The 27,568-nt window shown below is 37.2% G+C and overlaps 1 protein-coding gene across 5 annotated transcripts; it reads right to left on the bottom strand.

Annotated features, from left to right (window-relative positions):
* Positions 1-64: 64 nt before the first annotated feature.
* LOC139961044 (DDB1- and CUL4-associated factor 1-like) lies at positions 65-27,568 on the bottom strand. 5 transcript variants are annotated; one of them, XM_071959874.1, is made up of 34 exons: positions 27,408-27,568; positions 25,606-25,740; positions 24,576-24,726; positions 23,574-23,687; positions 22,459-22,596; positions 21,655-22,272; positions 20,549-20,650; positions 19,494-19,693; positions 18,912-19,050; positions 18,486-18,695; positions 17,659-17,828; positions 16,999-17,121; positions 16,655-16,757; positions 16,178-16,303; positions 15,229-15,382; positions 14,731-14,808; positions 13,293-13,436; positions 12,514-12,605; positions 11,712-11,891; positions 10,900-11,105; positions 10,537-10,612; positions 10,276-10,337; positions 9,543-9,621; positions 8,981-9,052; positions 8,237-8,293; positions 7,229-7,311; positions 6,695-6,779; positions 6,031-6,264; positions 4,766-4,859; positions 4,358-4,456; positions 3,494-3,567; positions 3,134-3,238; positions 2,111-2,372; positions 65-1,680 (listed from the first exon to the last, which is right to left on the bottom strand). In XM_071959874.1, exons 2-34 carry the CDS (start codon positions 25,734-25,736, stop codon positions 1,658-1,660), a joined length of 4,584 nt encoding a protein of 1,527 aa, XP_071815975.1. In that variant the 5' UTR covers positions 25,737-25,740; positions 27,408-27,568; the 3' UTR covers positions 65-1,657. The 5 variants fall into 5 exon arrangements, with proteins under 5 accessions (XP_071815975.1, XP_071815978.1, XP_071815976.1 ...); XM_071959877.1 differs by having other exon boundaries at positions 27,394-27,524; XM_071959875.1 differs by lacking the exon at positions 27,408-27,568 and adding an exon at positions 27,038-27,288.

Raw genomic sequence — 27,568 nt, 5'->3', positions numbered from 1 at the left:
CTCCCCCACCTCTTACCCAAGTGTTAAAGTTCCCAATCTAAAAATACAAATAAGACCAGCAGACTTAGTCTATCATTGCTGTATTCCATTCAAACAGTAACACACATAGTTACCTGTAATATAGTGGAATGTTAAATGAGGAAGTAGCTTTAGAACAAAAAGAAATATATAGATAGTAATGAAAGCAAAACTATAAAAAGCTGCACGAAAAAAGGCACATTCTGTTTGCATTAGGAAATTATCTGTTCTTGACCTGCTGTACAATTAATTTGTCTCACAATCTACAAAGTTCCCATTTCCAACAGTGAATGGATACTAATCATTATATCCATTCATCATAATTCTTGTCTATTTCCTGTAGGTAGGTAGCTCTCATTCCTGTACTAAAATCTTACCTGTCACCTTACAGCCCCTCTCCCCCCCCCCCCTCCCACAAAGCAGGAACAGCTCATTTCTTGGAAGTTGGCTGCATTTACCAAACTTAAAGGACCACTTGCAATTATTTTAAAGTGAGAAAGAATATCAGAAAAGTAGCAGGACCAATCTTTGTGCTGGGTTAATTGATGAGTGTGCAACTGGCCGTGATGCCACACAATGCTGTAGCTTTTGAAAAAATATATGAAAGGGATGGGTGAAGGGGAAAGCAGCGAGATATATGAGAAACATACCCTTCTGTTGCGACTCCTACGTTCCCCTCCCTCTGCCCATTCCCCCTCCCCCACCTATTCATTCCTACTTGCATCAGTTTACCTTCCAACACTACCTGTATCTTCTACAACACAGATACAGAAAGAACCTCTCTGTGTGTGATGAATGATTATGCCAACAGTTTGATATTGACAAAATCATATTCCCTTGACATTTCCTAAATAAGGGTTACAAACCCTTGCTTAAACTTGGCCTAACATGTACCCACCTTTCATAATTCCATGAGCCTACATAAAAACACAGTGAAACATTTTCAACTGTTTGATCTCTTGCCGACTTTCAGAATTCCAGGTCACCTGTTTCACTTGCTAACAAGATGCAAGCTTAAGCCGCAAGTTAATTTAATCTCACACAAAAGCTTGCATTTGATTATCATATTAAAATGCATATCCCATCACTTTATTCTGTCTTTGTCAAAAACTAAGAAAATTTGACCATAAAGCAAAGATACCTCAGTTGTGACCAGAAAAATTTAAAAACTGTGCACCCAATTATATATTTCCAATTCCTAGACACATCTCACTTGTGATGAAACATCTTGGAAAAAATTTCCTATAGTTAGTTCCTTGTCCTTATCTTTATAACAAGACTTTATTTCAAGATGACATATTAAGTAGTTTGTTTTCTTCGACACCATTACCATGGATACTGTTACCATGGACACCTTGACCATGGCTACATATTATGTCTCCTCCCTCCTCTCCTTTGATATAGCTATCAACTCCCAAACTCTATCAGATGCAGAAAGGATGGCTTTCATTTCATCCACAGAACACATCGTCACCTTCACAAAAATTCAGAGGGGTTGAATTTTTAATTTGATATTTGTCATTCTCGCCCAGAGTTGAAATTATGACCCAAAGTACAATTCGATCTTCGGTGTGGGAAATGTCCTGGTTTATGTGGCAATAAAAGAGGAGATGGTAAGGCAGCAAGCTGAAGGAACCCGTCACCAATCCAGAATTTCAACATCTGCAATAAAACGGAAGATTTAAACCTAAACTGATATCACTGATATCATACAGACATTGAGAAATATGTATATTTCGAAAGGTCCAGTACTGATGAGACATCAAACCAGATAAAAAACTCAACGGAACTGTTCAGAAACATTAATAATAACCAACCTGATGGGGTTACTGGTATTGACAGTGTTGGGGTGGGGGGGGGGGGTGGGGAGGGAAGAATGATGACCTTAGGAAGCAGCAAAGGTACAGAACATTTATTCACATGCACTTAATTACACCTCTTAAAGGAAAAAGCAAATTTTTTCTTGGTGAAACCAATTTGACAATAAAAAAGGGACAGATTAATTTTGAGCAAATACTAGACAGGTTTGGTGAATCATCTTCAAATATCAGCTTAAAAGGATTGACAATCTAGAGGCCTGTGATTCTCTCACCACTATCTGACAAGCCAGATAAAGAGACGGATGAATCGCTTATGTCGTCGAGGAAATCAGAGAGGCCCCCAGCGTCGTCTGAATCTTCATCTCCTCCAGAAATCACAGCGCTGCCTCTCTCTTCGGCATCGTCTCCAGCCTGGTTGCTTCCATTCTCATTGTTTGCCTCGTCGTTATCGTCGTCAGTATCGCTGCCGAGCAGCCCGTCCAGGCTGTCGTCTGAGTGGTCGTCGTCATCGTCATCATCGACGTCATCTTCATCCTGGAAGAGGCAGAAATTACATCTTATGGCAGAAATGACATATTATGGTAGAAAAAGTAAAATTGCCTTACATATCGGTGGCTAATGTGAACCGATTTGTATTTTTAAGCAGCTTGGATTTCGACCTCATTACAGACACCCAGGCATCGTGAGGTCAGACATTTTTTGAGATTTCATTTTGTTTTCTCAGAAGATGCAAACAAAGAAAGCTAATTGATCCAAATTGTAGACGAATCTTTGATGAAATGAAAGCTACCGGTATAATATTTCTTACATTTGATAGTTTATATGGGTGAATACTCAGCCACTTTTTTTAACCTCAAACTCAGAAAAGTTAAATATAAAAATATTTATTGACAGGATCACAGAGAATAAGAAATATAACAAAAAATTGAATGTAAGTCTATAACAAAGGTTCTAGTGCTTCTGATTGGACATAGAATGGAACACGGTAATAAAAACAATAAATAAACTTCTGAACAGTTCTATGCTGTATTTTGGCAAGATATGATGATTTCTGAAATATCCATCGGTTTTTATTACAAGACAATTTAGTGCAAGATACCGTCTGTGTTTTTCATTATTTTTAATTTTTCTTGACAGCCCTTCCTTTTCCATTGGGAACAGCAGCCACGAATATCATTATGTGCACTCTACTGACAGCCTAATTAGTAAAACTAGATGTGAATGATGTAACAGCATTCCCCCAGTGACCTATTGATCTTTGACATGAGAGGATAACAGATTGACAAATTTGATACCTGTTCTTCCTCTTCATCTTCTTCTCCATCAGCTTTCTTCGGTCTTCCGACCTCGTACAAACGACAAACGCTCTCACCGGAAAAGTCTTCCTGGTTGCCTTGATGCTGAAGAAATAAATATTTAAAATTGAATCTTTTCAAATTTTATATTAACACATTAAAACATTTATATTATCATCATGACCACCACAAAGGAATGGCAGTAGAGGAAAACACTTCAGAAACTCTGTTTGGAAAGGTCATTATGAAATGACCTCAGAAACACAGAAAGTACAATTCCATCTGGAATTAGAGGCATCTACAAACATTCTAGACATGTTGACATTATTAAATCAGCATCATGGATTGGTGGGTACAAACCTCTAACACTGCCAGATACATGTCCATTGGATCGGTGGCTATGTCGTAAATGTTCTTCTTCACATCTATAGTTGCTGCAAAATGATGAAAAAAAAACAGATCACCAAACAATGAAACACTGTTCAAGTAAGAAGAAGAGATTTAAAAAGTACTATCGATTCATAAAGATTATAAACTTTGTTAGAAATGTAGAGCCTTTTAGTGGCGCTTTGATAAGAACGTATCGTTCCTCCACAAAATGTGCAAAGACATTGCACATAGAAATGTCATTGAAATTGAGTTGGCTTTGATTGCAATTAATCAACATTCCATTTGATTGCAAATACTCATCATTCCATTTGATTTCAAGTACTCATCATCCCATTTAATTTCAAGTACTCATGATTCCATATAATTTCAAGTACTCATCATCTCATTTGACTTCCAAGTACTCATCATTCGATTTGATTGCATGTACTCATCATCCCATTTAATTTCAAGCACTCATTTATCCAATTCTATTTCAAGTACTCATCATCCAATTTGATTTCAAGTACTCATCATGCCATTCAAAACATTGGTTTCTAAAATCAGTTGTTAAACACAGAGGAAAGATTAAAACTTGTAAAACAATTAATTTTGTAAACAGTATCCAACTTGCCTTTGATGAATGGTGCAAACAATGTAAACAAAACTTTCTGTCACGAAAATTGGTTGAGCCAAATAATTAAAAACATGAAAACATTGCAAATAAAGTTGTCAGATATGATCAAAACATTTTATCTCTGAATGTTACATGAGTGCTCTGAAATTTACATGGTCTACTCTCATGCTAATTGTACATCGTTCACTCTCTTGAGAAGTAAATAAGCTGATACAACATACCGATTGGTTTGTAGTCCGTGGCATCGAACGTCCTAAACGAAGATCCGAATGGACACTTTGTTCCATCAGTCAGTTCTTCATCTTCAGTAACAAATTCAACTGAAGAAAAAAGAAAATATTTCTTGAAAACTGGGATCACAAGACAATATTAAACTTCAGTTTAACTTTGGTGCTTTAAAAGCATAGGTGTCTCCCCGTCATCCATTAATATTGTCAAGTTTTTAACAAAATTGAACAAAATAACATTCTTTTGAAATCCGAGAGATATATATCAATTGGATTTGTTTACAAGAGACGATAAAGTGGAGCAACATTTTGACATCTTTTGAGAGAATCATTGAACAGAAGGAATTTCAATATATTTTTTGTCCTGAGAATCTTTCATTAAGTGTGGAGAAAGCGCCTCACCTCCATACATGACAGTAGCATTACTGTTGAATACAATCTTGCTTTGGTCCAAGTCCGGAACAGTTTGAAGGAGATGGAAGGTTCGGATGTCCCACTGAAATCTATGTTAAGAATCATACATGAAACCATGTATACTTCTCCTCAAATACATAGATGCTAATAAAATATGGATTTTATTTCCTACACTTCCCAAACTATTTGGTTTATGCTACAAACAAATTACAAGGAAAGCTAAGGATTGACTCAAGCTGCAATTAGTTTGAAGGGTCATAAGTATGGCTGCAAAATATGCTAGATAGTCACGCTTGGTAAAATTTCAACAAGCCATTTCCTGTTGTTCTCAAATCTGGATAATTGTCAAACATAACCCATTGCTCTGTTTTGGAGTGATCTGGAGGGTCAAAACCATCTAGGAGGCCAGTATCTAAGACACTTTAAACACTTATCCAAATTTGAAGCAATTAATTTTAGCTATCAATAAACTAATACAACCCTTGCACAGTTTACACATGATGGATTCATTTTGTAAAAAATCAGAAAACCAGCAGGCTTAGTGATTCCTTGCCTTATTATAAGTTTATACTGTATAAGGAATCACTTAGTTGATAAAGCAGCTGAGGAAAATGTGTCCTAATGTCAAGTACCAGCACATCCTACCAGATAACTTGATCATTGCAAAGGTTTTACCCATCTGAATGTTGATGACAGATAACAGTCATTAGTGAAAGGGGAAAACCCTCTCAGCCACTTAAAAGAGGAAAGGTCAAATCCTATGACAGTTAGTGACAGAGAAAATCCAATCATCATAGAAACAATTGCATCTGCAGGTTACAAGGTTTCAAGACTTTGACCTCTGTTGAATACAAATGACCTTCCATCACCATTCATATTTGGGAAAATATTTAGACAACATCTGTCAATAAATGAACATGTTGTAATACCAAGCAGTAATAAGGGCAACAGTAATAGCTTAAGGTCAAGTGTTTTGTGAAAAGGAAATCCCTGAGGTCTTTAATATTGAGAATTCAGCGTAAGATATTGTGCCTTTGGCAAGGAAAATAAATTTGCCCACTTGTGAGCAATGACAAATATTTTAATACATCAGGGTTGTTCTTGCTTTACTCAAAATGAAAATTGATAAAAACTGTTTAATAGTGAAGTACCGGTTGATTAGTTACACTTTTAGTCAATAAATTGCTTTAATAGTTTGGTTAAATTACTATGATTGTAACTTCATCAAATCAAAACTTTTATCGAAAGGATACAATTTCTGAGCTGATGATGATCTCCAAACCCAACGGATGGAAAATTCCACTGATGTTGTTCTGGAATTGATCAAACTTGTAAATCGGTCTGGTACACCTGACGTCCCACAGCACTCCGTCGTTCAGGACCAGTTCGTCCGTGGGGTTAAAAGTCGCGCAGTTACGATTGTAGTTGTTACTCATGTCTTTGTCCTGTAGAGTGCTGATACACTTCCCTGTGATCGCATCATAAACCTATTGCAAGAAGAATGACAAAATCATAACAAATTATTTCAAAATATTTACAAAGCAATGTTGACATCTGCAGAAAAGAAATGGAAGAGGGAACAAAATGGAGGGAAATATAATCGGAGGGGGGCAAGAAATGGTGCAGGGGACAAGATGGGGGAGGGGACAAGAATGGAGGAGGGGGGTGAGTATGGGAGGGACAAGTAAATATCCTTATTGTTTCCTTCTTCCTTCAATCATGTTACCTGGTTTCTTAAAGTCTGTTTGCAACTAAATTACATCATAATGTTAGATACCCACCACACCAATATAAATAAACATGCATACTATGAAAGATCTAAGTTCCATTGGAACTATTTCTATGATTCTGTGGCAGGAAGAAACACGACTGCTTCAATTGCAAACAAGCATGGACACTGTATTACAGCAAACTCACGTGTGCGATTTCTTTCTTTGTTCCGATAATTCTGTCGTCTGATAGTTTGCCAAATTCCACATATTCATCTTCGCCAAAGGAATACCTGTTTACGAATAAAGAGCGCCCAACAATGTGTGAGAGTTCACCAAGGGTTTACCTCTTTATTGCAATTTTACGTAGTTCACTCATTTATTATGAAAAAAACTGATAAAAGATGCACATTGAAAGACAAAGCAGTTGAAATAACAACATAGTAAAGAAAGAAGCTCAGGTATGATCAGGAAAAAAATAAATAGTGTTCACACTTTGGTGTGGAATTATGTATGTTGGTCCTGAAAACGATATGGTTCTGGGTGTTCAAAACTGCCAACATAACTGTGCACTTGTGTATAGTTTGTATAGCATTTTAATATAAATTACTCCTGGTTGATCAAAGCAATGGAAGAGACATATAGGAAAACTCTACTGATTACAGAACCAAGACAACAAGGATGTCATTGCAGGACAAACTCCCCCCCCCCCCCAAAAAAAACAAGAGATTAACAGCCTCACTTCTTTTCAAAGTTATCTGTGATACTCCACAGAGCAGTAGCAGGATCACTCCAGTAGCTAGATGTTAGCATCAACCTACCATCCTATAGAAATGGAACAAAAAAACAGTCTATTATATACCATACTGACAAATTGCATAGATTATTTAGTACTGTTCATATTTTACAACAATCCTGTGCTAACACATGCCACATACAAAAATTAAAACAGTACAATGCAGAGTGCAACGTTAATGGCTGAAAGGTTAGAAGCCAAAGCCTGAAATTGTCCGTCATTTCAAATATGGTATCGTGATATAAAAAGGTCTGTCACTTCAACATAAAAGTCATCAGTCTTGGCTCTAAAATCTTATCAGTCTAAACGGTTATGCATGTATTCAAAAGAACCGTTCTCTTAATTTCTTCCGGCACATTGAGGAGTTACTTTCTTAGTTTATTAATATAATGTCAAGTGAGGACAATAGCTGTGATAATTGGTAGTACAATTCTTCTTGAAGTTGGAAGATTAGTAACCATTCTTTGACTGTCTAGCATATCTTGTTGCAATATTGTCATCCTATCAATGTTTTCTCAATCCTCTTACCTCTCAACTTTTCTCTTATCTTAGTCAAAGCTGAGTTATTAACTCAATCACAGCAAACTACCTCTAGAAAGCTTCACAAATTTATGCACGGTTCCAATTATCTCTTGAAAATTATATTACATAACTTTTCCATGACGTAATTAAGAAATTACACGACCATTTGCAGAGTACGAGAGATTGGGAACAATATTTCAGGCGGGAAAACAAAGAACCTCTGTTAGAAAAAAAAAAATTCTACTTTCCATAAAATGTTCATGACTATTGACATTATTTACTCTTTTCCAGGCCTGGATTTTGATGGTCCAGTTTATATGACTTTTCCAGGTTTCCGTGACATTCGACCCTGTCTATTGGTCTTTCACTTTGGAGAATAGGGTGTCTCAAGTCATGTCTTGTTACAACACTTTTAAATAATAATGGACTCACCCGAGATGGTTCCACTGACTTCATGGGGGAGTCATGACATGTATAAGAATTCTCCTCCTGTTTCAACACAAAAGAGTAGAGCATTTATAACTATGAAAATAATTTACAAAATTTGAAACAGAGTGTGGGGTCTTTTCATTTCCATTTTAAATTGTTAAAATCTCTCTGCTTTTTTCAGAAATGTGAGGATATAGATCAGTTTACATTTTCTTTGCTGATTCCACGCAAAAATAACAACACAGTGAAATGTACTAGGGCAATCTGGTATGGCTTTACTTGGTGGCTTGTAATTTTTCAATTTATTGAAATAAAAGTTACTCTTTCAATGATGGTTTATGCCTCTTGGAGTGATTCTTGATGGAAAAGTGGAACCGTTTTCAGGAATCTGAAATACATTCACTCCGTATGGGGAATGCAGTTATCATGATAAGGTAATAAACAGCATTGACATGCCAAAAAAGATTATATACATTCCTTTAATTTCCAACTTTCAAACATTTCATATTACTTAAAATGTGTTTAACAAATTATTGAATGTAATGATCACTGAGTTGAATGCTAATATGAAAAATACTCCATCTACTGGTTTAGAGTTTACATGTATAGTCTGATTCAGAAGGACCAAAAAATAGCATGGAAATATTTTGTCAGTTTGCCGTCATTTGAAAGTTGATGAGTCCTTTCAATCCTTCCTTAACAAAGACCATTAGCATAAGCTATCTTTAAATATAGTTTCTTACTTACCACACCAGTGTACATGTTGAAGGCTTTTAAGTCCCCTGAGAAGGCCCCAACATAAAGAACAATATCTTTAAGCTGTAAACCAAAACAAAATGAGGAGAATATGGGCATAACGAAGCGAACAAATATATGTTCCATCAATACGTTCACTTAACTTTACCCAATCAGACTAAAGGTAAAACAAACCCAACTAATATCTTTAGCTAATGTTCAGAGTCAAAAATTATACACTGAAGCAGTTTTTTTGTTTGTTTTTGCAATGTGTATAATCTGTCATACTTCATTGATAATTATTATAATTCCAAGATAAATATGCAGTTCACTATAAAACTAAGTCTGCGTTACTGATCCTCTGCATTTTGAAGTTTTTCTTACTCCACAAATTCTTTCTGATACTGTTGTATGGGGTTTGGGGTTTTAAACCTCCAAAAAATAAAAAAATTCCTAAAGCTAGAAATGTAAAATACAATTGACTTGTGCACTTTCAATTTTCAACGGACAAAAGAGAAAGAAAAACATCATTCAATAAATAAATAAAAAAGAAAAAGTGAATGAAACCACTTACGTCTGTGTGTTTAGTGAAGGCAGCACACGTGAAACAACTATCTTCTTCCAGCTCTCTTAAAGTCTGCGCTGGCCTAAACCTGCTCAGAGATAAAACCGATGAAATGGGAATGATAAAAATGATTCATCACATCAGCCTTCAGAAGTCATATCTTTTAGACCATTTTGTTTGTTTATTCCATGACTCGAATTGTATAAAAAACAGCAGAAGTTATTTTGATAATATTTGATATTGTCTTTAATTTGTTACAAAGTTAAACAAATGTAACATATTTAGAATAAAACAATGCTTTAGTATTGTTTATATGTTAGAGTATTGTGGCTTTATGTTTAGTTAATATTACTATGTATTTGAGTCTCGTTTTATATGATGTGCCTTTGTGTATTACTGTCTACATACTGGGCTCGAGAGAGGCTCATACATCAACAAACCCTCAATAAAATGTCAGCAAGTTACATTACGATATTTTCCTAATCTCTGACTAATCCATTCACCCCATCCCCATCCTTGCACTTTATCAGGGACCGACTCTGATTACCCTGTCCCATAACAACAATCTGCACTCCTACCCTACATGTTAATCCTAACAACATACATTCTACCAAGCTGTCAAAAGTCTTACTCTTAAGTGTTAATATGTCTGATATTCTGTTTCGCTGTAATTACAGAGGAAGGAACGAAGAATTAATAGAGATTTAACGATAACCCTTCTCTGTATGACCGAGGCTCTTACCTGCTGTAGACAAAATGTCTTGTACACCGGCCTCCATCGACTCCGCCAAACCTTGGATTTATCTAGAAATAAGAAAATTGTCAAGAAATGTCACAGAAAATTCACACTTCTGTCTAAACTTTTCACGTTAGCAAACTTAGGTATCAATGAAGGCACGTCATTACAGGCCCAGTGTTAAAGTCAAACATGACATTTAGCTTGTAAGCACTACAAATTTTTCTTAGCTTGGAGAACAGACACTTCAGACGAGAAGGTACTTACACTCCTCTTCAGCATCCTGGAAGCAGCATTGACAGGTGCATTCCGCCGGAACTTTGGTTCTGGACAATGGTGAGGTCTGATCAAAAGTATAGAAAGAAAATATTATCTTATGTAATCTTTATCTATATGAGTAATATCAAAATTGTAATGATTGAGAAACTGGATATTCACAGGGTTTGAGTTTAGATTGGGGGTTGGGAGGGAGAATGTTGAGGGAGGAAACAGGATGCAGAATTGGAAGAGGGGTGGGTGGGGGGAGGGGGTATGATACTATGTATAAAACACTTTCCATTAGAATAAAATTGCTTCTACCATTGAAAAACATATTTAATTATCTTTGAATGTTCTGGATGGAATACTCACTCGGACAAACAAAATTCTGGACATGCGACGACTGGATTACTGCACTGTGCATGCTGCTCTCGTAGATACTGTGATACGATCGAGTCCAGGGTAGGTGGAGGTTTGGAGCTGGCTTGGGCAACCTTCTGCTTGGGAGCTGAGAAATTGGCTAAGAAGGTTTGACTCTGTGAAGTCTTTTCTCTGATTACTCGCCTTCTGATGCTTGTCTTTGTAAAAGGAAAAAGTGAAGACTTGATAATTGTTAATTATGCAAGACATATAATTAACTGCTGCATTCATCTCAGCAACTGATTACTTCACAAATTACAAGCTGTTCTGGCTGGCAAAATCTCCTTTTCATTATTAAAGCCAACATTTTCTAACTAGCAACATGTGTTTATTATTATGAAAGCCAACATTTCATTCTCCTGATTTCATTGAAATGGTCATGCATGGATCTAACTTCGTACATAAGATGGAAGGTATAATTTACAACAACCAAGGACCTGTCATTGTTCAAGATGGGCTGATAAGACATTCTATCTTGTCTGACAGCTGGACGTTATCCTTAAGGATTTGTTTTGGGTCTGTGTAGAGTACAGAACAGAAGATGAAAACATGTGCTCTGTACCAAAGGAGCTTCCCAGAATATAGGGCAACTGAAGTGTGTTAAGATATCATAAGATCGCAATCAGCCCTGCTACATCGTGAGTACAACACTTACTTTAGCTGAACTTGATGGAGGAACCCCGGAATTTGAATTAGACACTAACCTATCAGGCAGTGCACTAACAATCAGCCCTGCTTCAGACATTATGAGTAAAAACACTTACTTTTGTTGAACTTGATGGAGAAGCCCTGGAATCTGGACCAAACACTATCCTCTCCGGCAGGGGATTGTACTGGGAACTAGATGAAAGCTGAGATAAGGCCCATTCTGCTGCACCAGGGGTGTGTGATAGTTGTGAGGAGGAAATTTGTGGTGACATTTTTGGCGTAGTGTGTACCTTTGACTGTATAGTATGAACGATGAAGGGCAAAGTTATAATTTCTTTAACAGTAAAAAAAATACCCAGAAACCTAGGTACACACATGGAAACAAACAAGTCACTGAGTGACTTAATGAAGCTATAACATGAACATATATTTATGAAGTATAAAATTATAAGGAGAGAACAGTTCTTGCAAGATGTTATGATCATCTTTCAGAGACAGATTGAACCAGTGGCCTTGGGAATCTGGTTCTTCATAACCAAAACTTTCTCTGCACTTTCAAACTTTATTAAAAACTTTGTTGCTGGTTTTCTAGTTTCCTTGGGCTTACAAAATTAACACATTCTACAAAGCCAAAAGTGGACAGAAATGATATCAAATCTCTACATTTTGTTGTTTTGATAGGGTTTGTTACAATTTATACATCATAGAGTAATTGTCATGATTTATACATCATAGAGTAATGGTCATAACAAGGCCTGAACTGAGGAGCTGACATCACCATCAAACTTGTGTTTGAAAGGAATGTGAGAGTAACATCCTTTGAAGGTGAAACATCTTAAAAACTAAACTGGGTACTTCATTGGCACTGACAGAGTAATATTAAATGAGATTTCCATTATGTTCAGGCATTTAGCTCACCTGTATAGATGACTGAGGGGGTGTCAGGGGTCCAACAGGAACCAATGGCAGCTCAGCTTCTCTTTGTAATATGTTCGCTGTATCTACGAGACCTGCAAGGGAGATAATACGATAGGAAGGGTGAGTGGGAGGATGGGTGGGAGGAAAAGGAAGTGTGTATTGGGGTGGGCAACCTACGGCCCGCGGCCCACATGGGGCCTGCCAGTGATTTTTTTGAGGCCTGTAAGATGTCTCAAGAAAAAGAAAAAAATCAATCTGTTTTACATCATCACAAAAAACGAGCTAGCTGCTTAGAATTTATCGGCACTAATGATGCTGTCAGGTAGGCCTATTATCCCCATTAATGATCAACTGTACTGTATTGACATTATGTTCTTGTGAATACAGATTAAGTACACATACCAATTGCTTGAAAGTCCTCAAAATCAAAGGTTTGAAATCAACAGCAGGTCGTTGAGTAGGTGCGGCCCAATCAATTTTTCTCTCCTAATATCTGGCCCATTCATTTAAAAAGGTTGCCCATCCCTGCTCTAAAAGCAGTCAATACATCAAGTTACAACAGGGATTTATTTGCTAAAACTTTCAAAACTGTAATTTTATGCAGTATTTCCATTAGTTAACACTTCAGGTAGTTAGAGAGCATTTAGCTATAATTGGTCCATGTTCACTAGTCACCACAAGAACAGAAAGACCCTACTGGTAAAGTGCTACTGACATTATATTGGGTGAGTAATTACAACCATTAGTCCAGATGAAGACATGGTTGTAATCGAACTAACCTTGTTCTTGGAGATGTTTGTGTATAAGCTGCAATAGTTCCTTCTGTGAATATGCAATCATGGTTTGAGCCACGATGTTGGCTTTATGTAGCTTAGCAACGGTAGCATCTGCACCAAGAGACATCGGCTTGCCAGTCACTCTCTCTGAAAGTTGGAAACATCGGAAGGTTAGAGACTTGCTTAATTGTCTGTCTTGGATAAACCTTTTGCTTTGCCACTGGACAGACATGTCCCAAATATGATATTTCCCCCAAGTCTGTGACTAATTATGCAATAAGAAATTGTGCAGTCCTACTACCATACATAAAATTGTTCACCGATATTTTATATTGTTTCTTAGATTTTATTCGTGAAATTCCCACAAAGTTTAGGTTGGCTTGAACAGAGTTCAAAGAAGTTATGTAAACCTTATCTGTAGTACATTCTGCAGCAAGAGATATTGGCTTGCCTATTAGCTAGCAATGCTGTTTACTGCTCAAGTACAACTTATCCATTACTTATTAGCTAGCCATGTAACTGTTAACTGCTCAAGTACAACCTACCCTTTACCTACCCATGTGACTGTTCACTGCTCAAGTACAACTTACCCCTTACCTATTACCTAGCCGTGTTACTGTTCACTGCTTAAGTACAACTTATCCCATACCTATTAGCTAGCCATGTTACTATTCACTGCTTAAGTACAACTTACCCCTTACCTATTACCTAGCCATGTTACTATTCACTGATCAAGTACAACTTATCCCATACCTATTACCTAGCCGTGTTACTGTTCACTGCTCAAGTACAACTTATCCCATACCCATTAGCTAGCCATGTTACTATTCACTGCTTAAGTACAACTTATCCCATACCTATTACCTAGCGGTGTTACTATTCACTGCTCAAGTACAACTTATCCCTTACCTATTAGCTAGCCATGTTACTATTCACTGCTCAAGTACAACTTACCCCTTACCTATTAGCTAGCCATGTTACTATTCACTGCTTAAGTACAACTTACCCCTTACCTATTACCTAGCCATGTTACTATTCACTGCTCAAGTACAACTTATCCCATACCTATTAGCTAGCCATGTTACTGTTCACTGCTCAAGTACAACTTACCCCTTACCTATTACCTAGCCATGTTACTATTCACTGCTCAAGTACAACTTATCCCATACCTATTAGCTAGCCATGTTACTATTCACTGCTCAAGTACAACTTACCCCTTACCTATCAGCTAGCCATGTTACTGTTCCCTGCTCAAGTACAACTTACCCCTTACCTATAAGCTAGCCATGTTACTGTTCACTGCTCAATACAACTTACCCTATTACCTAGCCGTGTTACTGATCACTGCTCAAGTACAACCTACCCATACATACCATGTTACCGCTCATTTCCCATACATAACTCACACAGCCCTTTGGCTCTCCTCTCGTACACTACTTACCTAATAGTTCAGAGGCATACTGGCAAAACTTCAAATGTTCACTTCTCTTTTCATGTAGTACTGGTTCCTTCATTAAACCTATCATACAAAATCAATACAAAGGAATAGAAATTTAATCAGGGTCTTCCATAGCAGTTAGGTAGTAAGGAACTGTTAAGAAAACATGATTTCATATCACTCTTTCCAAATTATCTCAGCAAATTTAATTACCTTGAACCGATGTTGTGAATAACCCATGCTATGAATTTATATATGGAGGGAAAGGGGGGGGGGGAGGGAGGGAGATCTTGTGTTTAAAATAGACCAAATTCAGCCCAATCTTTTCCTTCCAACTGCTTTGCAAGAATAGTAATATTAAGAATAATTCATCCGTGTTGGGATTTCAATACTTCAAAATCAATTTTCCTACTACCTGGCATCTTTTGTCCAACAGGTATGATAATATTTCTCACTACATATTACTATATTGCCCTTATATTATAACTATTGGATTCTTACCTTGTAATTGGTTATTTGCAAAGAGAGGGAGTTTGCTGAGTATTTGCTGGACTGTTTCGCTCCTGGAGAGACCACAGAGGGCTTTACAGGCCAAAGCTCTGATGCTGTCTGCCTCTGTGATTGGTGTCTTCACCATTAACAGCAACAGGAGAGTCTGGACAAGGAGACACCAGGAAAAACACACTCTTATGACGTTAAATTCTAATGTCCAGTGATCTGACATCACCAAACTTTTTGATAAAACAACCAAATATATCCTTGAGATGGTCTGAGGTTCAAACAGTATATTCACAGTCAAGCCCTCAGCATTACCTAACATTATACATTAATCTTGTTGGACAGCAGACTATTCCTCCTTTACAAAGGCTGAACTTATCTGAGGGGACACCAGCAAACTTTTCTTCAAAATCACAATAATTTCCCCAATGCTCTATAGGTTTTATGATTCTGCTCTGATGTGATGTAATGTTAGGTGATCTTGCATATCAACCAAAGAAAAAAGTCAAGATGGCTGAAGCTACCCTACTTGACATGTCATATGCACAACACTATGAGGGATCAACAACAGTAAAACACACACACATACATACACCTAAAGAAACCCCACAGATGTAGGCATCTTTGACAAGGAGTATGTCACGCATCAAACGTTACCTCCAGCTTGGTTGACTGTCAATGTTTTACGGAGACATGATTGATCCAGTTTAGAGCATAACTGTTTCGCCATTAAAATATCATGTTACTAGTAACAAAAGCACATTTAGTAATTCCTTTATCTCTTGTCACATTTCAATTTGTACGACTTCATTACTTAAGACTTTAAGAAAACCCACCCCTATCTATCTAAACTCTAAATGGGGTGAGAAATATTCAATTTGTCATAATTTGGAGTACCTCTCCAGACCTGGAATTATTTATCATCCGTCCAATCAATCAGATCTCTGCTTACCTTGATACCGTTATCATTGCGAACTGTGTCCCAAAGCTTCTCGATGGTTTCACTGTTTTGTTTGCCTGCAAACTTCATCTGTTTGGCACTTGAGTCGTTTATCATACGACGTATACAAACACCGTACTATCGCAGAAAAAGAGAAGAGAACAAGGCAATCCAAATATGAGACATTTTGATGGACACACAGACAGAAACCTTGAGGGATGTGCAATTAGACAATACATACTACCAAGAGTAACAGTGGTAATTAAAATTGTAACGACATACCATGACTTCAGTACAAAACAAATTCAATTCAAATAGAAAGAGACCGTGATAAAGATAAACTAACTCCTTGTCAATCTTCTTTATAAAAGACCATTCCCATCCATGCTTACATCTTGAGGGATAAGGACAGATAAAATGGAAGAGTGTAATGGACAGGAGAGACGAACCTCTTGAGCATCATGTTTAAAATGAAATTAACTTGCTCACCCTGGAACTTGGACCACACACACAGTTAATGATAACCTGAAGGGCCGACCTCTGGGCTTCCGGATCGGAAAAATGTCGACCTTCAGCGATAAAGTTCAAAATACTGAAGAGGCAAAAATAGGTCACAGGAAGATTAAGACTGAGAGAAATTATCATGTAGGATAAGCGTATTGGCAATAGGAGGTCAGAGGGTTACCTGGGAGTCAAATAGACAAATCTCTACGAAAAAGGAGTCCAAACTTTACAATTTCATTACATATATTTGAATGATTGTTTCTCCACAGGACCGTTTGATTACGAAAAATAAAACCAGAGAAAAGTGACAAATCACAGCGAACACTTACTTCATCGATACTACAGAATGAACTGAATGTGGAATGCGAACAGATTCACACATCTGCAACTGCCCTTTTGTGGTCACCGTGACAACGGCCAAAACATCCAAGGCTGCACGTATGGTGTCACCCCTGACAAAATAGAGAAAGAAAATAAAATCACTCAATCGCCACTGTGCACAGTTCCATACAGGAACAGATTTATTGTAGTAGTATGATGTAACTTTTTACTAAAGCTTCCTCACTTCTAATCCAACAGTGTGTTATACATTGGTATCTGCACTGAAGATGCTGTAGTTACCATGTTTACGAGACAAATGTTAACCACTTGTTCTGAACGGAATAATATACTGTGATGTCTCGAAAAAATTGGTTCAAGTTGGATAACACAACAAAAGAAACATCAATATTGTTTCCTGAGCCCAGAAATATCCTATATACAATTGGTTTCTTTTCAATGGTCTAAGACAATTCAAACTGACGAATTCAAGAAACTGTAAATTGGAGATTTAAGACCAAGATTGAGAATTCCAATCAGCGCACAATCCAGAATATATTTAGTTGCTATTATTATTTGAGTCCAAGCACAGCCTACGCTGTTCTCACATATAAAAGATACAGCCCCTTCTCATTTATCGCTTCACATTGTCCGAGGTCAAGCTGAATTACCTGCCGCTGTAATTTTTCCATTCATAGGCTATCGCCACTGCCTTCAGAAGTAGTTGCACCCCTTGTAACTTAATGAAATTCCGGACCGGCTCCCAGTTGGACTGTCCCAAGGCCTGCTCTAGCATGGTCTCCATGTTCTCAGCTGTCTGCTCAGCAGACACTGTGAAAGGCTGCAATGGAAACACAAAAACATATTTTTCACCAAAATTTTCAAAATAATGTATAAGCTAAAATTGGTGGGCATTGGGTTAATATCAAGCTTGTGGATATATTTTAATCAGTTCTGTCCTAAACTATTCTTGAATTCTTATATTTTTTCCTCAAAAATGTAACTGTACAGTTTGTTAAGACATTGTTATGCTAAAAGGAACATTATTTCATTGAAAATATGAACATTTGCCAAAGTTTGAATTACAATGTAGCTCACTAGCTTAATCATCTCACATAAACAATGTTCTTGAATTAGATTAGTGTTTGTATGTGTTTACTTAAAGTACTAGGGCCCAAAAAATAAATGGTTGAATTGCCTCAGAAGAGTTAATTATTTCATTATTATCCTTTTTTGAGTGAAGAAGTAGAAAAAAAAGCTACCAGAGATTCTTGTATAATTAATTGGAAAGAAATTTTAAGCATCATACAAACATGCCAAGGTAAATAAGTATGAGTACAACAGAAACTTCATGTTAGAGATTTAGCTAACTTTTACCCCCCCAAAATTGTTAAATTTTCAAACTGCAATCCTCAAAACCTAGTTGATTCTATGTTCAACAAGAATACCAAAGTCGGCCTCAAGGTATGACCAATTATTTTTGTTACCACCCAAGTACCTTGTACGGTGGGGAAGGATCTGGTGATGTCAGTCCTTGTGTCCGAGCCCAAGCTTTCTTGATGGCATCGACTTTCTCTGCTAGATGTGTCTCAAAGTATTTCTTGAGAGCCATGCAGGTGTGTTTGATCGTCTGGCGGCTGGTGAACATTTCATCGTCGCTAATCTCCTCCTGCCTGATGTCCTGATTTAGAATAGTCAAAGTACTTATCTGCAGGAAGACCAAAGAAAAACAGAGAAAAGGAGAATTAAACAATCGTAAAACTGACTCAGGTTACAGTCCGACTAACGAAAGGATCCTGTTTGTTATCTTCGTTGAACACATCACTTAAGATTGTTTTACGGCAGTTCCAAACATGAGAAAGACAACATAGAAAAGAGAGAAAAATAAAAAAGATTGGCCTAATTCACAAGGCATCGTACTGACCGTGTTAAATAATTTTCGCATTCCATCTCGGCGATCAAAGAAGTTCAGGACAGCCCCAAATTGTATACTCATCATGAAAAACATAGTGGCATGACATCGTCCAGATTCATGAGAACATTCTAGTAACCACAGGGCGTAACTGAAAAGGAGAACACAGTCAACAATTATTTGAGAAGAAAAAAACAATGCCAAAGAGATGCAAGACATACCACCAATAAAGGCTGATGGCTGCTTACGAGAGAGAGGGAAAAATAATTTGCAAATACAAAAATCTCCAAAGAGATTTTCAAACCCCAAGCAGAAAGCAAACTCTGTTTAAAGTTAATATTATTGAAAGTTTACATGATTGCCATACAAGAGCTGCTATATTGACAAATGAATTTAAACTAGATCATACAAAAATCGAACCAAAATGATTGTCCATGACCGTTAATTCCTTGCAATACATTCCTTAACTAACCAATTTCAATTTTTTCTCTTAGCTACCAAATAAGAACCACATGATGGTGCCTCAATGATCTCCCTTTATCAAATTTTGAACAACACACCGAGTTATTAAGTATGAAGATGTCACAAGCTTACTCTATTAAATTCTTCAGAACCCACTCAGGCTGCAAGCATATCCTCTCCATCGTGTCTTCGTTGTAAGCCAGATAGTACATACAGATGGAGACACCAGTGGAGGCAAGTGAGGGTCTCTTAATCTCTAAAAGCCTCTGAACGCCACTCAGCTCCACAAACTCAACGGCAAACTTTTTATGGCACAGGAGGGAGGCCAGGTACTGGATATAGAAAAGAAAAAAGAGAGAAGTCCTGGTTGGTAAATTGGTATTAAAAGAAATGATGTAGCTAATCTGTGCAGCAGTCAGCATCAACCGGTCCACTAGGTCTCACCTACCAGCCACATGTACAGATTGATACCCTTCAGACCAGCACTTGCTGATTGACGGAATCATTTCTTAGGTTTTATCAGTAGAGGTTTTAACTTCCTGACATTTTTAATATACTGGTTCAAGTTTGCCGGACTATTGAAAATTGGGCATCAGTACTCAGCTTGTCCTAGCCACAACACAACTCGCCATACTACCATATTATTTGGACTTGAGGCAAGTCTAGCTGTCAATTCCAAGTAAGTGTGAAACTCCAGACTATCATACACATCAGTAGCATGCAAAGCATGTGTTTGATCTGAAGAGCAACATGCAGTAAGCCTATCAGTCTGAGAATCTGATAAGAGAGCATCTTACAACAAGGGTAGATATGATAGTAAAGTTAGGGCTAATGAGTCAATTGTGGGAGACAAGTGCGGGGGGTGAAGGTTTGAACTTGTGCAAATTGATCAGTTCACAGGATGGGCGAGGAACACAAATGTTGTTCAAAGTTTGATGAAATATAAATTGTTACTACGACAAGGCAAGAATTGGTTTCACCGAGTCGAGTGGATTGAAAATCAACCCAAATATTGACAGAGTACTTCTTAATTTGCCTGAATTTGATTAAAAGCTTTTTAATATATGATTTTTAAATGATACTGCAATGAATTTGTGACAAAAGACCACTTGGAAATACTACCACCAACAAAATAATGTTGTCATTATGAATTGATCTGGAAAATTGGAAGGAAAATAATGGCTTACCCTGAGACCAGTGAGAGTCAACCTTACGTCTGATGTCTTCTTTAGATCGATATAATGAAGCACCAGTTCCATTGCACCATTCTCGAACATTGTTCCCAAAAGCTGAGGTAGGAAGGAAAAAAAAATAAACCATTAAATAATGTAAATGGTAAAACTTTAAGTTAAATTTATTTTTGAAAAGTCACAAAGAGTTTTAGAGCATTAGTGTTTACGGTCAAATTTTCATTTCAATTCTTTTCAAACAAGTCAAAATGTAACCATACAATTGTTTCTGGTTAAATCAGCTAATTAATACAGAGTAAGAAGGTTGAGAAGAACTTACAAATTTCAGTGAACAAGTAGGAATGACTCGTCTCATACCTCAGATTTGTGCAATATAGATTCTTCTTTTTGCGAGTACGAAACACTTAAATTTCAAGCACAACGGAATCATTAGTATCAAAATTCATGAACATCAGCAACTGATTATTCCAAAGCTGCCAAAACTGTTTAAGAAAGGGTTAAAGTGTTTGAAACATTATAATGACTATTGAATCCGATCTAGTATTTTTTTTTTTGTGTCACCGGGGTTACCATCATGACGGGAGACTTTTCCAAAACATGTGTAGGAGGGTGTAACATTCTATAATTTGCATCAGTAATAGTTTGTGTTATGAGCCTATATTAACTGTTTGTTATATGCATTAGTGTAGTTGCCACTTGCCTATTGCATTCACATTTGTGCTAAGAATTAATTGCACTTTTATGATTGACCCTATGATGGTATTGCAGGGTTATTCCTCGCGCACCAACACAGACTACAACGTGATTTAGCTGTACATAGTAATCTATGTTACCGCCCTTACTAAAATGAAAGAAGTGAGAGTATTCTGTTAGCATGTCATCCAACTACAGCTGTCTGCCTCTTAATATGATGAATATCAACTCTGTTTCCAGTGTTTTTGGTGATTGGAATCCTCGAATCCCCCAGTGGAGGCTGTGAAGACGTAACTACCTACATCTTCCTGAAATGTTATTAACCATAAAATGGAGATTGTAAACCTCTTACACATGGCCTTTAGCTATCACACAACTAATTGAAAGGAAGAAGCACAAATGTAACCAACCTCTTGATATTCTCCCAGTGGTGTCAGATATTCCAGGATAAATCTCTGCTGCGTACTCTTTGTAACAGGGTAAATAGAATACGACCCAATTATAAGCTGTGATAGCTCTATCCAGCTACTGTTACTGCAATCCGGATCGAGTTCTGTGCTGTTCAAAGATTTTGTATTGACCGTTTTCAAAGACGACTTTGCTTTCAGTTTGGCTGATTGCTTTCCTCTCCCTGAGTAAACTTTCTCCTTTCCTTGTTTGGAATGTGCAGCATGTTTTTTACTCCTGTTTTTATCCGAGTCGGATTTCCTTAACGATTTGTTATCCTTAGAAGATTTCATCTTTGAGGCATTTCTATGACTCGAAGAGGAGTTTCTCAAATTGTCCGGCAATTTATCTTGACTTTTAAGTCTTTCTGATGATTCTGACGGTTTTTCCTCCTTGGGTAAAGTTTTCACGTTGTCATCTCCAGTTCTTTGTTCCTCTTGCTCCTTATTATCCTTCGCTGAAAAGCACTTGAAGGGTCGGAGGTCGTCACTCTGGTCCATGTCCGCAGGGCTGGAAGAGCTAGGGCTGTCCTCGGAAACCTCCTTCTTTAAATCATGGAGTCTCTGCATCATAATTGGAACCTGTTAATAAAGATTGGGGGTTGGTAGATTACAATATTTTCTTATTAATTCATGCATTGCCTGTCGAAAGTGACCAGTTGAAAAAAAAAAATCTGTTTTTGCCTTATAAATTAATACAGTAGAAGATAATATTCTCTCTCCTAATTTTGTTTCAAGTTCAAATCTACCAGCTAGCGAGTAACTTACCAATCTAACATTAGCTTCTCGTTGGGTGTCTGCGATATCTTGGACTTCCATGGCAGCTGCCAGCAGTCCAGTAGCGTATGACCTCAATGGTTCCTTCGAGGTCTCGGACCATTCCACAAATTTGTTTAATAACCCATCCTGAAACCAAAAAAGCAACACAGGTAGAAACAGATCATGTATGATGGGAAGAAGTTACTGGTCCACAAGATTATCCTTGAATTTTGTTTTAATGTTAAGATGGTCTTAATTTCCAATGTGTATTAAAATTGCTGAAGTAGCAACATGCTTTAACAAATGGTGCAGACTGACTATCTAAAAGCCTTTCTTTGCACTCACTGTTGATTATTCAATTACTGCATGCAGCATGGCTGAGGTGTAACCATACACAAATTACTTTCATAAAATTCAAAAGTTTTGATAGAGTCACAAGAGTACCTCTCACTGTCTTGCATTTTTTACCAGTACAAAGTTGGTAAAGACATGTTGTTAAGACGACTGCAATTTAGAAAATCACATAACAAATTTATAAAGCTCATATCTGGGGCTGTTGTGCTTTCAAGCAGAAAATACCCCCCTCCCCCCTCCAAATACCCATTAAACAACAATTTAGTAAAATGTCACCATAATTGAAGATTTTATGTTTGTACGTAGTGATATCAAAGTTGAACTTTTGATAAATAACAAGATATAGATAGACAGAAATATCAAAGCAGACAGTGCAGTTAGGGACATCACATTTCAAACATTGAAACATTAATGTTTTATAAATATAGGGGAATACGACCACTAAGTCAAAGCAGGTATGGCATTTACCCCCCTCTCAAAACAGAGGACCAGGCATAATTTGAAAGCCGGAATCTGGGCAAAGTTGCTACTGTCACTAACTTTCTACCCAAGATATTTACTGATATCAGAGTCTGAAGAAACCCTTCATATCATTCACAAGGTACATTACACTAGTTACTCTAGAGGGGAATACTCCAGTGGTTACTCTAGTGTGAATTTTGTTTGAAATGCGGAGATTTAAGTTTAGTAACGGGACACAACCACTAAGCTTCAATGTTTATCAATATATGATCCATTTCTCTTAAACTTTGTAATATGAAAGAGCGTACCGTTTCTTGAAATATGAATGATGTCTCAAGACCAGGGACGACATCTAGTAACAGACGTGTGGAAGCTTCCAGCAACTCTGTGTCTCTTGTTGCCAAAATGTAATTATTCACAAGCTGAGGGAACAGACAATATACCTGCACATTAATACCTTCATACTCATTCTTAATCTTTGAGAAGTAGAGGTCAAAACGGTTGAGAGAGTGAAGAAAATAGAGTAGAGTCTAGAGGTGGAGATCTACAGAAAGAAAATGATACTTCACACAACCAAGGCACCACGGTGGGGAAGGGGATGGCAGGGGGAGGGGACATTGTGCTGGCTGAAGAGATACTGTACCAATGGCATGATGCCATCACTGGGCAAGGTTGGCTGGATGGCACACAATAAGGCCTCTGTGGGACCCCTATAAGTGTCAAAGGGGATATGTCCCAGATCTTTTACGAATAAGACTTCCCTGAGATATTTAGATATTTGCTCATGTCAACAAAAGGCCATGCATGGAATGATATCCAGTGTCATTTTACACTGACAACAAAATTTTACACGACTCGCACTCTATTTTCGATCAGATCGGTCCATAATTTGCATTGATAACCACCAATATGACAGTTATTAGGTAAACTTCATGAAAAATAATCAAGTAACTGGGATGTCAGAGTGATCCATCAATCTAAACTGAGTTTCAACAATTCCTCTACTTCTAATTGAGGAGTTAACCATCTATCTTCACTACAAAATATACTTTAAAATATATAAAAATACTCTAAATATAGGTTGTAAATTTTTTATTTTTTCATTTGCCTCCCTTCCAGATCCAGACCCATTATTCCAACGTTTCTGATGTCATGTTGGTGTACTAACATTGCAGCTTACAGTATCTGGGATGTAAGCTTACTGAAAATGATACTAATATTAGATTTTGCATTTTCAATGCAAAATTCACTTTCTAAGTCATCAAGTATTATTTTTGTTGTACCGAAACATCGAGATGAAATATACTTACATTGTTCATGAAGTCATCATCTTTAAACAAGGATGTGAAGAGCTCTCCCAGAGCACAGTCTGGGTAAACCCTGGAAGGATGTCTGTCATCGAAAGGGTCTGGGTCAAGCTTAAAATAGTTCTCCGTTTCCTTCTCGATTGCTTCTGCCATCCTGCCATCAAATGCAAATGTGACAAAAGTTATAACAGCTTCTGCCTCCTACAAATGTCTTTTATCTTGCTTAATTGTCTGTTTTTTCTATAAACAAAAGTTGCTTAACTATCTTATTTAGTTATTTTGGTGTACTAAATCATCACACAATCATTGACAATGCACTAATCTTCTTGCTGATCAAAGTTTTTGGCTCGTTTGCAGAGTTCAAGAGATTGAAACATTCAAGTCTTGTCTCATGTTTGTTTACTATTTAAATTCAAATTATAAATATCACCAGCCACTACTTTCTATTCACGTAACACTAAACACGGTGGAATGCAACTTAACCATTATTACCGCAGAACGTCATGAAGGATCCATTTTTAATATTACAGCATTAGTGACAGTTACACAGGATATATACGGATTCAGATATAAAGTCATCCTAGTATATGACTTGCAGGTAGGCCTTGTTTTTTGTACATATGTACATCTCTATCTTCTTAAGGCTCAATTTATTCAGGCACTTACATTGCATATATGGAAGTAAATAGTTAAGCCTAAACACTGATACACATTGTCAATTGCATACATGTAAATAAATTATATACAGAGTATACAACATTAATCAGTGGCAGGAAAAAGATAGGCATACCTGCGTATGCAGGTTGAGCTGTGACCTCAAAAGTTAGCGTTGTTTACAAACAGGCCTAAATCCCTTGATGTTTTGGTAAACAATATAATCATTTGTTCCTTCTTTGCCAAAAGGCTACTTCCTGTAGAGAAGAAACACCTCACCTAATCTAATCAATAGTCCATGTCAACTCTGCAAGATCGGCATCAGTTTGTGTCTGTTCATAATGGAATGAGTAATGAGACTTTAAGAACTACCACTTACCCTTTCAGGATTGGAACGGCTGAAGCTCCTGACCCTCTCTCCGATTCCCATTGTGCAAGTAGCGAGTTAAACTTCTCCTGCGAGGTGAGGATGGGTTCCTCTGAATCTGTAGCCATTACTTCAGAGCCCATAAAACTGAAATGTATGAAGAAGAAAAAAACACTTCAAAGTGTCAAGCTTCTGTTTATAACTTAGTGGCTTTGTTAATAGACATCATCAGGTCAAATGTTTAAAGGATTCTTCCTGGTTTTCTCTTAGACAACCAAGTCTCTTTATACTGTTTGGTTGCCTGAACAGCAAATTTGGTTGCCTGAAGAAAAGTAGAAAAATTACAAAGAATAACCAACATTTACACTGTAGGAGAAACACATAGGTCTGGTGAATAGAACTCTATTTTGTATACATAACATGAGCAATTCATTCCACACTACACAGTGTTTCCACTCCAGCCACATGTTGTTTTGCAAATTATACAGAAGTGATATGTCTATATCTATGGTATTCTGCTGGTCGTATACGACCAACAGAATACCATGGGATGCCAAAAGATCAAGATATTATGTACATTGTCAGTTTAACAAAACATATTTGCATAAACAGTCGTAATTACTCCTCCTGAGTGAGTACCAAGTACTTTACAGCGAGTATGAATTCTTTAGCATCCAGTATGAGTACTAAATGATGAGTAGCATGGTGGGCTCATAACTGACGCACTTAAGGATTTGATTACAATGTCTATCAACAACAAAATCCAAATCACTCAACTGTCAGAAATGTCATGGTCTCAAAGTATTTATTTTTCTTCCAGACAGGTCAGGTCCCAGAGAGTAGTGGTATCATATTGAGGTAATTTTGGTTATGTTTAGGGAGTAAGATTTCCAAATGCCAGACTGGTGGGGGGGGGGGGGGGAGGGGGAAGATGTTGAAAGCTTAAAAAAGCAAAACAATTTGATTAGCATATACCTGAAAATGGATTAAAACTCATCAAATATTTAACTCTGTTTGGCTGCAAAAAGTTTAGGTTGCCTGCGGTATCGTTGCTAGTAATATCTGAAGGTGCATCAATTACAAGGCACTTCAATTATGATTATGAAGCATTTACTAGACTGGTACTCTTACATGCAAGTACTTTTCACCACATAAGCCTAGGTCTACCTGCAAAAAGGTATTCGAGACGAGTACCTAGTACTTTTCAAGTACCACAACACAGGTACCACACTTGTGCTTATTTCAATCACCGAAACACATTTACTATCTTTAAACGTGCATTGGGACACACCAAGAACTTAATCACCTAATGATATACTTATAATGTTACTTATTACTATTAGGCCTGACTTAGGCTAACCTTATTGTTTGAGATACAGTATCCTCTACAGAACTGCCTAGCCAATGGCCCATGGTTAGGCCTCTATGCCTACAGTATGCATACTAAGGCTCAGATTATTGGATATTCCACAAATTCCAGTAGCCTCCTTTCAATGCCTATTTGGTGCAGTTCGACATATGAAAACAAAACGTTTGTTCCTGAGACAGTTCGCTGCATATTCTAGCCTAACATTAATAACTGTTACTGTTATGCCAAACAGTCAAGAGTTGCGCAATAAGTGTGTAGCCTGTAACGGTACAAACTAACTACAATATGATCAGTGATCGAGTCTAACTTAGGCCTAACACAATGTATGATGTTTAGGCGGTCTGCAGGAAAGGGAAATCGCGGTAAAATACAGCATGAGTCGTACGAGTTTCCTAAATTAACAGTTTTAGACAAAAAAAAGATGGTCATACTCAACCACGCTAACCTGATTCCAAATTCGCTGAATTATCAACTGAATGTGTGACCCACATGTGTGTCCCACAGCAGGCTGTAAAGTATGGAACGCCAAACCTGTAAAATAACGGCAAAATAACGGCAAAATATAAACTTAACTAGAACTGTATTTGCCAGCCTTCAAAAACGCAT

Source organism: Apostichopus japonicus, chromosome 20, assembly GCF_037975245.1.
Source record: "Apostichopus japonicus isolate 1M-3 chromosome 20, ASM3797524v1, whole genome shotgun sequence".
NCBI classification, from domain to species: domain Eukaryota; kingdom Metazoa; phylum Echinodermata; class Holothuroidea; order Aspidochirotida; family Stichopodidae; genus Apostichopus; species Apostichopus japonicus.
Note: the sequence above shows the minus strand (reverse complement) of the source record. Positions and strands in the feature narration are given on the sequence as shown.

Bases quoted from the DNA above. Each gene is read 5' to 3' on its own strand.
- LOC139961044 (XM_071959873.1), bottom strand. From the start codon at position 27,006: ATGGGCCATTGGCTAGGCAGTTCTGTAGAGGATACTGTATCTCAAACA. The intron at 9,053-9,542 runs GTAAGTGGTTTC...TTTGGTTTACAG, and splicing joins CCTTCACTAAACACACAGAC to CTTAAAGATATTGTTCTTTA. The intron at 3,239-3,493 runs GTTTGTACCCAC...TTATTTCTTCAG, and splicing joins TGTATCTGGCAGTGTTAGAG to CATCAAGGCAACCAGGAAGA.